We start from the raw sequence: 16,409 nt of genomic DNA, 5'->3' as shown, positions 1-16,409 counted from the left end.
ACAGTACTGTATTTCTAGTGATTTTTTTCTGGCACTTATTCTCAACTCACTGTTTTGGGACAGTGCTGTCCAAATGCCTTTTGAACAGAATGTAAAAAAATCATTTAGAAAGGAAAAGTCTTAAAAAAGAAAACATAAGCCCCAGAATTACCACTATTCCCTTTGGTCTCTTACCTTGGTCACCAAGTACCAGGGCACCAGCTTCCAAAGCAAAATCTCCAGAGGAGCTATCTTTTGAAAGAGTTACAGTCAGACCAGAGGTGGTCGTGGTATTACCACAAACATACACGCCACGTGGAGCAATGTTGCATACTGCCTAAGGAAGCAAAAAGTTTAAGACAATCAGCCAAAGTTAAAGGGAAATAATAGCTACTAGTAATTGCTCACAAATGGTACCTATATGTCAGGTATTGCCCTAAGTGCTTTACTGTATAATCTTCACCACCACGGTAAGAGGAAGGTATCAATACATCCCTGTTTACTGATGTAGAAGCCAGTGCCAGGAGAGAGTGAGTGACTCACAGCCATGAAGGTGCGAAGTCTGGATTCAATCAAGCCCAGGCAGCCTGACGCTGATGTCTGTGGTCATGTGAATACACTAGACAATTCCATTTTATGCTTCATGTTCAAGTTCAAATAGTAAAAACGTCAGTAGTCATTTTAATTTCAAAGGCTCCAGTGCTTTTTTAAACTTCAGGTAATAAAATGGCTCAATGATGCTCACCTTCTGGGTAAATAAGCTACAGCAGGTCAAGGTAGTTAAGTAGCACAACAGTTAAAAGCATGGACCTCTGGAGTCAGGCAGACCTGTTTTACTCCTGGCTCACCATGTACTGGCGGTGCTGTTCTCAGATCTCTCTGAGCCTCGGCTTCAGATGTTTTCTCACATATTGCTCTTAGGAATAAATGAGATGCATCTGAGGCACTTAACCTGGTACCTGGCACATACTAAGTGTCCAATGTGAGGCCGCTGTACATGGCTGCACACTGCCCAACTCCAGGAGACAGCACTCACATGTGATCTACAGTGAGCTCTGGACTTGTGCAGTGCATGACCCAAGTGACCCTCTGGCACTGGCTTATCAACAGGAGTGATCATTATTTTTGTTACTGGTAATTCCTTATTTGTTAGTCTGAGAGCACAATGGTTTACCAAATGGTCAGAGGAAAATGGGATTATAAAGTAAATGACTCAATTGTCAGTGTTAGCTAATTTTCAAAAACCCTGGCTTAGTGGGGCTAGCAGACTCACATGCCATACCCTCCATTATTTACAACATTTTATTTCCACTAATATTACAGCTTCTATTTTTAAATTGAGCCAGGGGTTTTAAAGGCATTATTCCAGGTATGAAAAATTTCCAATGTCATTTCTTGGTATTAAAACTTTTTCAGTATCATTGAATGTATTTTGGAACCATTATCTGCCAAGATGCATTTCTTAAATAAAAAAGGAGTAAGAGAGCAAAATGAAGTTTTATATACTGTAAGGATAATGTATAAATTAAATTATAAGATTTTATTTTACAGATAATCAGACACTTTGGAGTTAAACCATGCATCCACCTATCATACACTACAGTCATGTGCTGCGTAACAACATTTTGGTCAATGAGGGACCACATATACGAAGGTGGTCCCATAAGATTAGTACCATAGAGCCTAGGAGTGTAGCAGGCTATACCATCTAGGTTTCTGTAAATGCACTCTATGAAGTTTGCATAACGAAAAACTCACCTAATGACACGTTTCTCACAATGTATCCCCATTGTTAAGCGACATAACTGTATTTTTTAAAAATAATACTATTCTTTTTCTTTTCTTTTCGTTTTTTTTGGTGAGGAAGATTGGCCCTGAGCTAACATCTCTTGCCAATCTTCCTCTTTTTGCTTGAGGAAGATTGTCCCTGAGCTAACATCTGTGCCAATCTTCCTCTATTTTTTTGTATGTGGGATGTTGCCACAGCATGGCTTGATGAGTGGTGTGTAGGTCCGTGTCCAGTATCCAAACCCATGAACTCCAGGCCACCGAAGGAGATGCATGAACTTAACCACTATGCCACCAGGCTGGCCCCTGATTTATCTTTCTTAACAGAAAATATGGAACAGCTAGCTAGCACATCTATGTTTGTGTTGTTTTTTTAAATGGCCATTTATAGTCTACCATTTTCTTGCATTTTCCCTCTCAGATGCTCCCTTAATCATTATGCTTCTCTCTTCATCATCACAGCAACTACTATTTTTTGTGTGTTTGGTTCATTCCATACATTATGCTAAGCATTTACACAGGTCACCTCATAAAAATTTTAACAACCCTGAAAGGCATAGTAATATTTCTACATACAATTTTCAGGTAACAAAACTGAGGCTTGGGGAGGTTAAGCATCTTGCCTAAGGGTACTCAGCTTGAACGTTTTTAGTTGGATGAAACTCCAGGTCTGAGCTATTCTAAACCCCCAAGCTCTTAACCTTTGCTTCTCAAATCCCTGGTGACTCACTAACATATTCTTGATTATCTTGTGATTTCTCATCAAAAACCTTTATTTCTGAAATTTCATTTCAAAAATAATTTAAAAATTAATATAACCATACTTTGGTTCACAGGGAAGACCACTATATAATACTTCCACCTGATTTGAATGCCCATGTTTTTGTTTGCGTTTATAACTGAGTTGGAGCCAAACTAGAAAACTTAAATTCCCCTGGGCCACAGTAAAGAATAGAAACAAACAAATGATGCATACATGCCAGGGAAAGGTCAAACATTGTGACTGCTTGATTCTGGAACAAAGGTTTTAAAAAAATTATAATAGGGGCTGGCCCAGTGGTGTAGTGGTTAAGTTTGCCTGCTTTGCTTTGGTGGCCCAGGGTTCGTGGGTTTGATCCTGGATGAGAACCTATGCACCACTCGTCAAGCCATGCTGTGGCAGCATCCCACACACAAAACAGAGGAAGACTGGCACAGATGTTAGTTCAGGAACAATTTTCCTCAAGCAAAAAGAGGAAGATTGGCAAGAGATGTTAGCTCAGGGCCAATCTTCCTCACTTAAAAAAAAAAACTATAATAGAGAAAACTAGTGGGAAAATTGAATCATCACTTAGCAATACAGGTATCCCAAACTAAAATAAATCTGTGCTCTATTAATGATGATGATTTAGGCTCAGCAAAATAATATTCTTTGTTACATTAAAATTAATGTTATTCATTTTAAACATTTTAATTTCTATGTTTTCAGTTTAATACTTAAAAAGAGCTATCAGCATGAGGTTACATCAAGTTTTCTACTTGCACATAGCTCATAAGGATAACTTTATAATAAAAAACAATTTATCACATTGGCTATACACAACAATTCTTACAAGGTGTTCCTATATTATTCTACATTGAGAAACAGTACTATATAATCTGTATGGCTGGTATATAATGGGAACTTGATATGTTAGTTGAATCAGAATTTTACTTATCTATCTAGGTTTTCCACATTTATTCATTCAATTGATTCGCCAAACTATCTCAGAGTGACTTTGTTCTTCACAATAAATGCACTGAACTCACTGAGGAGTTTTAATGGTTCTTAGAGTTTCTTTTCACTAGGAACCCCTTAAAGGAGCTTATGACATCTATGGAGCCTCTCCCCAGAAAAAAAGATATATAAAAATATTATGTACAATATAAAAAATTACATACATTAAAAAAAAGAGAGAGAACAGGTTCTGAAGTTAGCAACAATCTGTGTGATCTAAGGCGACCTCTGGGAAAGCCTCCATTTCCTCATCTGTAAAACATGAATGCCACCTACCTCATGTTACGCAGATTGAGTGAAATCATGAAATTATGGTGCTCGCAATTTAGTAGATGCCAAATTAAGTGGCAGCTATAATTTTTATTATCAGGCCAATACTGAGCTCCTATTTTACTTCTAATTACTGTTGTTTGAGGTTTTCATGTGCTGATTGGTTTGTTGCAGCCACTTTCTAGTTTCCAAGGCTCTTATATTCTTCCCACTGGTAACCTCATTTATTTGGCTCTTCCTTTTTAGGGTACCTATTTTTAGAGATGATAGTGACCCACGAAAGCAACATCTTTGATATTCAGTTCAGAATAAGCAGCTTTAATATTGTTGTGATCAATTCCAAAGGTGATGAGTAATAAAGAGAGAGAAACTCAATAGTCATGTACCACATAATGACGTTTCAGTCAACAATGGACCATGTATATGACGTTGGTCCTCTAAGAGTAGTACATAGAGCCTAGGTGTGTGGTAGGCTATGCTACCTAGGCTGTGGAAGGGCAGTCTATGATGTTGGCCCAATGACGAAGCCACCTAGTGACGCCTTTCTCAGAACATATCCGTGTCCTTCAGCAACCCGTGACTGCAATGCAAAAGTCACAGACACACAATGCTACAAAGGACAGAAAAGAACTCTGTAACAATTCAGATCCCCACATGCACCCTTTGCATGCATATCCTGGCTATTTTTTATTTTTCATCATTTTTATCATCAACTTTGTTTCGCCTACAACTGAGTACTCTGTGCCTTAGTTGTCAGGCTTGTAGCAAGGGCACAGAACAGAATTTTTTTTCTAAAAAGTATGTCCAGTTAGGAACAAAATATGGAAACATGGATTAAATGTCAGATTAGGAATTAAAATGACTGGCTTAATACTCAATCACAGGAAATAAAGAATCACTCTGTCACGAAGGACAGTGGGTTTACAGTACGACTAGATCAAAGCAGTTCTCAATCCTGACTGCACATCAGAATCACCTATGGAGGTTTCTACACACAGACACTAGGACCCTAACCCAGAGACTCTTAATTCAATTGGCCTGGGGTAGGCCACAGTATTTTCAAAGAACTCCAAAGGTGACTCTGACACGCAGCCAGGGTTCCCAGCACTTGGACAAAGATTCAGTGGCCACAGGACTAAAATTTACCAAAGAGCCAGGAAGCCCCTGGTCTGGTCACATTTTTCTACATCGGGCAAGGGGGTATGGAGGGAGAACATGGGCATTCTTAGAAAGGACATTATGTCTTGCTTTCCAGTGTCATTCCAAGGAAACCATAAGCATTTGAACAAGCAGCAACTTCTAGGGCCATCATAAGCCCTGGAGGGAAGAATCACCAGGCTCCGACTGGCAGAGGCAGAAACTTCTTGGGGACCAACAATGGACTGGTCACAGAAGTTGCCTTGCTTTGGACTCGGATGCAGTAGAGATGTATATGGACCAATCTCTTACCCTTATCAGACTGTTCTTAAAGCCCAGTACAGTATGCATGCAGTTGTGTGAAGAGAGAATAGAGGACCCTGCTTTACTTTCTTGAACTGCTCTGTTCATAGGTAAGGTCACAACAACAAAGACTAGCCAAGCAATGCTGGATACAAAAGAAGGGGTTAGAGAAATGGCTAATGTTTCATAATGGTTGATGTCTCCACACATCAGCATGCCCGTGCAGCCTGTGTGACAGACGACTGGCTCAATTTGAAAGGTTGGTCAGATACAAGTTACATACTACTCACACAAACCCCAATTCACTTATCCCGCCAGACAAACTATATCCTCTGGAGCATAATCACTATGTGCTTTGAGAAAATTCACGCATTTTATAAGCAAAAGCTCAAATACTAAATGATTGACCTCCTACCTGTAGCATCTGACTCTTTCCCAAGCCTGGGTCTCCCACAACGAGGACATGTGGGTCTCCTCGAATTGGAATTCTGTTTTTGTCATCTGCATATTTCTGGCTTCCGCCAAAGAGCGCTAATGCCAAACCTGCTTTAACAAGCTCAAGTGTGAAAGAAGAAGAAAAGAAAAACCGGAAGTGAGAAAGACATAAAGATGACTAGCAAGAGGGCTGCTCCTGCTCCTCCTTCTATGTTTACAACATTTATTTGTTTCAAGGTTTTTTTTCAAAGTGTGATTGAACTTTACTCCTTTTCTAAGGAAAGTAAGTCTAATAACATAAACTTCTATAATGTAAATGATTAAAAAGCAAAAACTAGAAAGCACATAAAATCAGAGCAGTATCTTAAAAGTCGCTGAGTGAAGACCTACCTGACAAGGCATGAATCCATTCCACAAAAATGAAAAATATTTGTTAGCTTCTGCTTTAACATTTACAGTGTCCAGAGTCACTTCAAAAAGCCCATTCCTATTAACTTTAGTCAGTAAGCAGCTTTTCATTACAAGGGGCTGTAGTTTGCCTTTCACATCATTTATTTACGGAGCACAACGAGTCATATTAAAATATGCATAACTGGCCAACAGAAACTAGCTATTTTTTGTGAACTACTTATATTTTATCATTGTCGATTTTATATATTTTTGAGCAAAAATGAAGTAAAATACTTACTTCATGGCCAAAAATGACAGGACAAAGCGAGCTGAAAAACAGAATACAACTTATAAATTCTAATTTACACTTCATTGATGTATTAGAAGATATACTTTACAATTTGCTTAACTTGCTTTATTTAGCATCAAAAAGAGACAAAAATAAAAAATTTGCATCTCCTCAAACAACTCAACAAATTTTATTCTAACAGAAAATTCTTGGTTAATCTATAAAGAGAAGAATGCTCTAAAAATTGTGCCTGTGTAAGGGAGACAGGATATTTGCAAAGCATTTTAAAGTAACCATGTAAACTGTTGATATTTTTACATTACTAACCTTTAAAATGCATCATAATTATGATCTTCCACTATAGGATACAGAATTATATTGTATTTTATGTAAACAAACATCTTTAGACCTGTGCACGCAAGTCATTGAAAGACGGACACTAAAGAGTGAACTGAGTACATAATATTTTAAGATAAAATCTCATTTTTTCAGTTGAATTCAAAGGATGAGAATAAATAGGACCACATATGAATATAAAGTATATTTATATTTATCAATTGTATAAACAAGGAACAAACAAAAATGAACAGGGTGGAAGAGATACAATCAGGAGGAGACTAAGAATCATCACCCCTTTTAATTATGTAAACCCAGAAGTTGATGTCCTGCCACATGCCCTTGGCACTCATTGTTCAGCATGTTCCTGCATAATCACTGTTGGCTTCCTAGCAAGCACTGCACGTGTCTGCTGAATGGCTCTCTATGGCCACAGAAGCATCGTCAGCAGACAGGCTGGGCAGGCTGGAAGTGCTGGGGTGGCTAATGTTCCCAGGAGCAGCCCCAAATCTAGACCCTTAGGTGGAAAAATACCGAGGTTAGTTCTACACAGTCTAGTGTCCCAGAGGCCTCAGAGGGATTAATGCCCGGATGCCAGTAGTAACCTGTTCATTAAGGCACATACATTGACTGCCATTCCTTCTCTGTCTTACTTCACCATTCCCCTACCAGTATCTCTGGGAATCACCTCCCAAATATTCTACGCTTACCCAAATCACTGATCCTGAAGGAACCTCAACTAAAATATAACCTTCCACTGTCTTCTTCATTCTCCTTTCATGGTCCTTCATTTTTTGTTAACCTGGCAAGGGTCAACCCACTTTTTCTTAAAGGACCAGCAAGTAAATGTTTTCAGTTTAATTGTCTTGCTCACAACTACTCAACTTGCGTGAAGGCAACCATCAACAATATGTAAATGATATGTAACATGTAATATGTAAATGGGGCTGTGTTCTAATGAAACTTTATTTACAAAAACAGGCAGCCTGCCTAGTTTGCCAATCCCTGCAAGATTAACAAACGGAGGACCATGAGAAACTCTAGTTTTGATGTTGAAACCACAAACTTAGAACTAAAAGGTAAAAGCAAACTGTGGGAAGAAAACCAAGATTTTGGTACTAACTCATCTTCCACAAGTATGGCAGAAGAAGGAGCACTGCAAACGTTCATTTTTACTTATAACTGGTATGAGGAACCAATCAAAGAGGTACTTTGATCCTCAATCCAGCTGCTCCTCAGCCCCTGCTCACAGACCTCACCACACCATCACCTATCACACTCCCACCCTAGCTCACAGCACCCTCTCCCAGGGTGGGTTTGATGGCGATCTATTCACAGAAAGTCTCTGAGGGTATAAGGACAAAGAACTCCTGAGGAACTTATACTTTCCTCAGTCAGCTAATTGAAATATTATAGGCAGAGAGAAAAAGTGTCAAATTCTCCTGGAGCCCACAGCCTAGATAAACAGGAAAGCATGACAAAATCAATTTTTCTAATACAATGCATTTCAAAACCTCAGTTCTCTACCTCTCTTAGGTACAGCTACTATTTGGTCACTCTCGTTTCCCCTATTTCTTCAAAATTATCCCAAAAATTGTCAAAAAACTATCAAAATAACAGCACATTGTATTAATTATGTTAGCTACATTATAAAATCTCAGTTAATCTTCAAAACAGTCTTCTAAGGTAGGTATTATAATTTCCATTTTAAGGTGATAAAATGAAGGAGAAATTAGGTCCCCCAGATCACACTGGAAGTGGCTAACACAGGATTCCAACTTAGTCCTCAAAAAACCTCCTCACCTCTAAAGCAAAAGTGCCTCTACTTTCATTCTTCTCTACTGCGTGGCAATAACATGGAAATAAAAGAATATTATTGATGTGGGTTCGGTGAGCCAAGGAGTCGAAAGAAAGATTTCTTGGACTCTCAAGGTCTAGCAGTAGTGTTCTTTTATTTAGAGACTAGTGTGGAATAGCATGGGGACAGGACCCATGGGCAGTCAGAGATGCTGTGTGGGGACAAGACCCACAGGCAGGAGGAGCTGCTGCTGCCACTGCTGCTGCTGCTGGCATGGAGACAGGACCCATGGGCAGCCAGAGCTGCTGTGTGGGGACAGGACCCACGGGCAGGAGAAACTGCTGCTGCCACCGCTGCTGATGCTGCAAACATGGGTGGAGAGTAAGGCTAAATTTAAGGCATAGTTATGTGAGTTATCTCTTTACAAGACAAAGGAAAGAATATGTAAAAAGAGTTGTTAAGATGGTATCAGTGCGGGTAGGCTCTGGTTATTGGGTGGTCCAATAACTTTTAGATAAGAATCAAACCAGATTAAGTAAATGGCAGAAGCCACCACTTAATTATTATCTTCAGCTAAAGACAAAGGAGGATGTTGGGGGGGGGGGTCAGTTACATGAGGTTACCAGACAGTAAACAACTTAAGTCCTTGCCTTCCCCATTAAGAGTTTCCAGAGATAAGGCCATCCCACCTTCCTCCTGGTGCAGAGAGGGAGACACCCCCACAGATGGAGACTTCCTTCACAAATGCAGATGTCTCTTATCAAAGGGCAAGCTAATTCCAGTCCTCAGAGCTTCCTTCTCATCTGCAGTTTTAAAGGTAAACAGCCTAAAATAATCCTCATCATTATGAAATACTTATTCAATGTAAATGATTTCTAAGTGAATCTTCTCTGCTTTTTAAAAGTAAAAATCCTTTTGGTGGTGATTACTTTGTAGTATATACCGATGTCAAATTATAATGTTGTTTACCTGGAAGTTACTTAATGTTATATACGAATGTTACCACAATAAAATAAGAAAACTTAACCCACCTCCTACATATATACACACAACTAACTGAAATCGCTTTGGAATTCACAGTCCCATTACTCTTCTGTTGAGTAACCAACTTCTTGTGGGACACAGTAAATATTGTTTAAACTAGAGATCAGCAAACTTTCCAGTAAAGGACCAGACAGTAAATATCTATGAGCCATTGGTTCTCTGTTGTCAGTACTCAACTCTCCTGTTGCAGGTCAAAAGCAGCCAGACACTACATAAATGAATGACTGTGGCTGTTGTGGGGGCCTGGAATTGGCCACCCCAAGATATGTCTCTTTGGTATGATGATTATTTAGGCCTGGTTACTTTGCAGACAGGAAAGCAACTGAAAAGTAGAACTTGCTTGCCCTTTGTTAGGAGACATTTACATTGTAAAGGAAATCTCCATCTATAAAGGTGCCTCCCTCTCTGTGCCAGGAAGAATGGGGATGACCTTATCTCTAGAAACTCCTATCAATACAGAATGCAAAGACTTAAATCTGCATAATAATCTTATTCCTGTTTCTGGTAACCTCCTGTAACTGACTCCCCCCACCCCCAACATCCTTCTTTGTCTTTAGCTGGACATGATATTTAAGGTGGGGGCTTCAGCCATTTTGGCGAGTTGCTCAGCTTGCCTGAGCCTCTCCCATGTATACATCTTATAAAGCTTTGTTTAATTTTCTCCTGCTATTCTGCCTCATGTGAATTTAATTCGTTCTCCAGCCAGAGAGGGTAGAGGAAATGTCTTCCTCCCCTACACTGTGTTCCAATAAAAGTTTATCTGCAAACACTGAAATCTGAATTTCATATAATTTTGTGGGTCATGAAATATTCCTCTTTTGATTTTTTTCAGCTACTAAAAACTGTCAAAACCATTCTTAGCTCATGGGTGGTGAGCTGGATTTGGCCCATGAATAATAGTTTGCAACCATTTTAACTGGTTTTTTGTTACTAAGCCAAGAGCACCCCCAACATGCACATTTGTAAGAAAACTTCAGATAACCTCACACATACTTGACAATGAGTTTAAACAGGCGTTCTTCAGCTTGAATCTCTTGGATGGCATAAAGGTCTTTAAGTGAGAACTCCATCATTGTTGCGTGCTTACACCCATCCTGGGAAGCCTTTGTTTTCTGTCCTTTGCTATTGCTAACAGAATTTGCTTCAATGTACAACAGGAACATGCATTTGTCATTCTTATTTCGAGAACCTGTGAATTTCAAAGCACAAAATAACAAATAATTGGTACTTTCATTTTCCCTACAAAGATTCAAGTAGAATGTAAAAGAAAGGCACAGTGAGCTACAAATAAACATTTATTTTGGAGGAAAAGTTTCACCTTATGTAAAAACAAGGAATTTCCTAAATTAGTAGAGATTCAGCAGTATCTTAAAAAGAGAAAAGACAGAGGCTGACAAATTACTGAGGGACAATCAAAATGAGGAAAGAGTTATACCAAACCTTCTTCAGCGTTTGAGACTTTGACAACTCCAGTAATAGTCACTGTGTCTCCCGGGACACAGCTATCCACCAGATCATGAACAAGCTCACATTCTATCGTCCGTGGAATCCGACCTGCTTCTCGCTGATCGTCAGACATCAGCTCTTGGATCCTAAAGGGTTAAATCATTTTCAGTCAGTACATCTGATGACTTTGGGTTATTTTTTCAACATATTATTCAGGGTCCACACGGTGCTGAGCTAGATAAAGGGCAGATAAGTAAAAATAAGAAGTTCAATGGTGTATCTAAAATTACTTCAGCAGTTTCCAATTAAGGATGGCAGGATGAGTGCCTGCATTTGCCTACCCTCCCTCCAAAATGTCCACCAAATGACAGTTACTAAATGAGTGAAGGGAAGTTTGGGGGCATGCAGAGGTGTCATCAACAAATGAGATATTAATGAAATTTTAGAAAACAGCAAATGGGCAAGTATTGATAGATAAAACAAAATGAAGTCCAGAATACACACAGGAAAAAGTTACAAGGGTACAAGACAAGTGGGAGCCAATGTTCTTAGCAGACTGCTAGACACATTTCTAAGTTGGAATTGTCAGGAATGGAGAGTGGAAGTGGATAGCTAAAAGAAAACAGGTTAATCAACTGAAAGATAAGCCAGAGAGAGCTGTTCAGAATTTTCCTGGAAGGTGGGTGGACAGGTGGGTAGGGGAGGAATGAGGGCATTCCAGCAAAGCCATTAGGCTTTACTATCTGGCAAAAACCAGGGCACTGTTCTGAGGAAATGGACCATCCTCTCTCTGAGGGGAGCTAAGGCGTCCAGTGAGGATACTAGAGCTCAAGAATAAAGCCCCCTCCTCATTCTGGCATCTGAGGAGCTTAACTAGAATTCAAAACACATTCAGAAAGCAAAACTTGATGGTCAAAACCCTACCTTCTTATCTAGTTGTGAGGAAAAACTCTTACATACAAAATAGCAAAGGATATCTATCCTACCTACTCCAAATAATTTCTCATTCTTCATCGGATATTTGAGAATGAAATGGCAATAATTCAGGAAGGAGAAGAGCATTAAAAACAAAAAACTGCCTTGAGTTTTTGAGAAAATGTTATCATCATAAAACAAGAATAGCTACTAAAAAAGGAACCATTGGAAAACAAGTGTAAGATCAGGAAAATTAAAAATACATATATAAAAATCAAACATTTATAGAAGGATACAAGAAAAAGCCAAAGAAATTGAGAAAACAGCACAAAGAAAACAAAGGTGAGGGAAAAGTTAAAAGACAGATGAACAATCCAATGAATGCCTCCGATAGGAAGCCCAAAGAGAGAAAACAGATATTCTACAGTTGAAGACAACTCTAGAAGAAAAGGACCAATCCGTGTCAAGCAGGATGAAGACACAATTAGATGGGCTCTGACTGTTTCAGGACACTATGGACAAAAAAGATTACAAAGAATGGGAAAAGTGACAAAATTACAGTCCAAATATGAAACACACTAAAATATAAGATAATTCAGTGGAGTATAAGAAAAGATAATCCATTTTGATTTTAACACTTAGATCATTTCCTCTGAGGGGCAAAAAACAACCCAGTGACATAAATTATATTTCCTTTTCTTGGCATGTGATCACCTTATATGACTCTGTTGAACAATATTTCCATTATCATAAAAATATAAATGCTATTGTTCTTGTTAGACAAGACCTATAAATAAAACATGGAAGGCAATTATAACTAGAAAACAGAAGGTAAACCTTGACCGTTTAAAAGCAACATCATAGCTGAGAAAAGTCTAGAGGTGTAAGGGGGAGAAGTGAAAGCAAGTACATCCCTAATGCTCAACTCACAGACTGGATGAGTAAAGCGAATGAACAAAGAGATGTAAGAATGTTACCTAAAATTATGTATAAGGCAAGCCAGCCCTGATGGCCTAGTGGTTAAAGTTTGGCACACTCCGCTTCGCCAGCCCAGGTTCTGTTCCCGGGCACAGAACCACACTACTTGTCTGTCAGTAGCTAGGCTGTGGCGGCACATCACATCGAAGAACTAGGACTTACAACTAGAATATACAACTATGTACTGGGGCTTTGGGGAGGGGGAAAAAAAAAGAGGAAGATTGGCAACAGATGTTAGGTCAGGGCCACTCTTTCCCAGCGAAAAAAAGAGAGAGACAGAGAGACAAATTATGCATAAGGCAACAAGAAGTTGTGGGAACTGTGGCCCTCTATACTGACTGAGTTTTTAAAAACATTATCTGTATTATTTTAAAACTTTTTAATCTAATCACTTAAATAATGAACATAAGTATAATGATTGAACATTAAAATAACAACTTTGGAATACATTCATCACACATCTGGATTAGCCTCCCAATTCTTTTCACGTCGTGGCCAGGCACTAGCATCACCTAACCTGCACTACTTCAAACGCTGTTTCATGGTTACCTGCCACCATCGTCCTCAACGCACATTCAAACACTGAGGGACCACAATAAGAAGTCTCAGAATGACACACGTTAAGATCGTCTTCCTTTAAAAAATTAGATTTTTAGACTTTTCTCATTTAACATGTATTTCTCTGTGTCACCTTTAGAAAATTATAAAAACACAGATAAACAGAAAGAAAAAAATAACAATTACTCTAATTTCATTTCCCAGAGAATACACTCTCAACATGTTTTTGTATTTCTTGCCAGTAGTCTTTTTCTTTTTTTTAAACAAAGTTAAAGTCAGCACTGTATACTAGATAACATTCTATGACCTGCTTTATCATTAAATATACTGTAAACATTTTTTGCTGTCATTTCAAAATACTGTCCTGCAATATCTTATTTAGTGGGTACACAATAATCCACTGTACCATCCTCCTTATAATATTTTCTTCAGATGTTCAGGCTGTTCCCAATATTTTGCCATCAACACTGGGAAAGCACACTTTCAGCAAGCTATTTCTGCACATATCATGATTGTTTTCATCAAATGAAGTCCTAGAGCTGGGACTGCTGCAACTCTAAGGCTTTTGAAAGACACTGTAAGGCTGTCACCTTGTGCATCCAAATGCTTCAATGCACTAGTCAAGAAACAATAATGTAATTCCTCATAGCCACCCCAAGTTAAGCCTTAGGAAAAAAAGAAATTGAATTTACTATATGTGACAGGAAGGAGACCTTTCTTCTAGAGCAAAAAGTCATTTTATATATCTACATATTGATAGAATAAAACAATTATGTAAACTAATCATGCATGAACAAAGTTTTACTATAACTTACTCATTTAAAAGGAACTTGAGCAATATCTTACTTTTAAAGATTCAAGATGGCCTCCCTTTCTCAATCATCTACCCCTAAGTTTGATTTTCTAATATTAGGAGACCATCATTCAAATCCAATTAAAATATTTAAACCTATTTCCTTGTCTGCTGTTTTTACATGAAAGCAAAGAGATTTTGTTCCAATAATTAAATTACCCTGGATCTTCTCTGCATCTATGCTATTGTGAACATTACAGCACTTCTGAGGCCCTCATCACCTCCTTCAGTGGTGAAAGTCCTTACAGATGTGGCCTGGAAACCAGGCTCCCCCACTCATAGGGCACATAATCACACTTAGGAGTCTTAAACACTTCTTTTATAAAATGGAGTGTTTGTAAAGATCTTAGCATAGTGCACAGTCAATTATTATCTATGTTGATCTTGGTTTTTACAGGGCAAAGGAGGAGAAGCTAGGACAGGGCTTGGTAGCAATCTACCTCACTTCTTCCCTAGGTTTTTAGTTTTTTAAGACCATCTCCTATTTCAGCCAGGTTTCCTGGATAGCACTCTGACTTCAAAACTAGCCATTATTTTATATTTAGGGATGAGTTACAAGACTACAGCCAGAAAAAATGGAATAAATTGTTGGATTAAAAAGACACACACACTGAAAACTATCTGACTTGCAAAAATACAGCCTTTTTTTTTAAACACCTATAGTAAAATGCCTCATGGATAGTGAGAACATGAAATGAAACATGCCCATTTCTAAGGGATTCCTTATTTTAAAACTTCGAAACATTATTTCAATCACAGCTCATAATGGAACGAATCACGCAGTTTTGCTTATGGTCTACACCCAGTTCAATGACTCACACAAAAAAACTATTTCTCAGGAGCAAAAGGACATAATACTTGCACACTAAATCCTTCCTGGAATCTGATTAAAACAAATTTCACATAAAAACAATTATTTCAACACATAAACTCAATCAAACGTTTTATTATACACTTTGTCACTGTCTACAGGTAAGAATCACAGTATAACACAGGAATATTATAGATTTACTCGGCAGTAAGAGAGATCTAAAACCTGCCTTTTATTTAATAGTCTGATTGCTTACTTGATTGACTGCCAGTCCATCGTAACTGTGAGAGGAGAGCTACGGAGAGCAGTAAATGACTTCCCTCGACACACAGGCACAGGACACTGCAACAAGATTAATTCACATTCAGATTTTGATAAACTACAATCACATCTCAGGAAAATTCCAGTTAAAATGCTTCATTTAATGTTGTTTCCAAAGTTTGTCTCACAATGGTATTAAAGAAAAATATACTAAGAGCTGCGATGACTTTCTACTTCCTTCTGCATCACAAGCTTTTAAGGCACTTTCTCAGCTGGTCCCACTTGACTACTGCTCTTTCTACTGTGGGTATGAAAGGCTCCTCACTCACCTCTCACACCAAACACTTGTTTCTTCCTTTGCGCCCATGCTGCCTCCCAATCCTTGAATGCCCCCTCGCATCCAGTCCCACATACCCAGCCCAAATCCTCTCCTTTTCAAAAGGCTTTCCTAGGTCTTCTCTAATCTCCAGCTCTCCTATCTAGCCTCCTTTTGCACTGTTTGTATAGTATAATATCTATTGTACCACAGGCAATTTTCACCATACAAGTAAATTGCGTTCAAGTTTTTGTAAGTCACTTGTTTGCTGTTCGGACCTCGAGATGCATTTACCAATTCGGAGATTGTGGCAGACTGTATTTTCCAAATATGGTTGCGACAATATCTCCCCATGAGCCTTTCTAGAACCTTGCCTCTCCCCCATCAAGAGACAGAGTCTAATTTCCCCCTCCTGGAATCTGGAGAGGCTGTGACTCACTTTGTAACCAACAGAAGGTGACAGAAGTGATGCTGCTTGACTTCTGCGGTTAGCTCAAAAGAGGCAAAGCCATTTCTGCCTGTCAGCTGGACCTGTCTCTTGACTATCAGCAGCAATGTGAGCAGACCAAGTGTCCTCAGCTGTCACACTGTGTGTGAGAAGTCAAAACCAGCACACACAGAAAGACCACATGAAGGAGAGATGCCTGGCCAGCCCCAGTCACTCCAGCCCCTTGCTGTTCCAGCTCTAGCCACAACTGACTACAACTCGCTAAGAGACTTAGAGCAAGAACTACCCAGCCAAGCAG

General features: G+C 38.9%; 1 protein-coding gene across 9 annotated transcripts in view; it reads right to left on the bottom strand.

The window, feature by feature from the left end:
- The window catches only part of MCM8 (minichromosome maintenance 8 homologous recombination repair factor), a 59,504-nt gene that overhangs the window by 31,400 nt on the left and 11,695 nt on the right, over positions 1–16,409 (bottom strand). For all 9 annotated transcript variants that reach the window (XM_070247433.1, XM_070247430.1, XM_070247431.1 and 6 more), the window contains 6 exons: positions 15,343–15,428; positions 10,966–11,117; positions 10,519–10,714; positions 6,357–6,387; positions 5,649–5,789; positions 175–316 (listed from right to left, as the gene is read on the bottom strand). In XM_070247433.1, coding sequence (XP_070103534.1) covers positions 175–316; positions 5,649–5,789; positions 6,357–6,387; positions 10,519–10,714; positions 10,966–11,117; positions 15,343–15,428 — 748 coding nt within the window. The remainder of the gene's footprint in view (positions 1–174; positions 317–5,648; positions 5,790–6,356; positions 6,388–10,518; positions 10,715–10,965; positions 11,118–15,342; positions 15,429–16,409) is intronic.

Source organism: Equus caballus, chromosome 22 (assembly GCF_041296265.1).
Source record: "Equus caballus isolate H_3958 breed thoroughbred chromosome 22, TB-T2T, whole genome shotgun sequence".
Classification (NCBI taxonomy): domain Eukaryota; kingdom Metazoa; phylum Chordata; class Mammalia; order Perissodactyla; family Equidae; genus Equus; species Equus caballus.
Note: the sequence above shows the minus strand (reverse complement) of the source record. Positions and strands in the feature narration are given on the sequence as shown.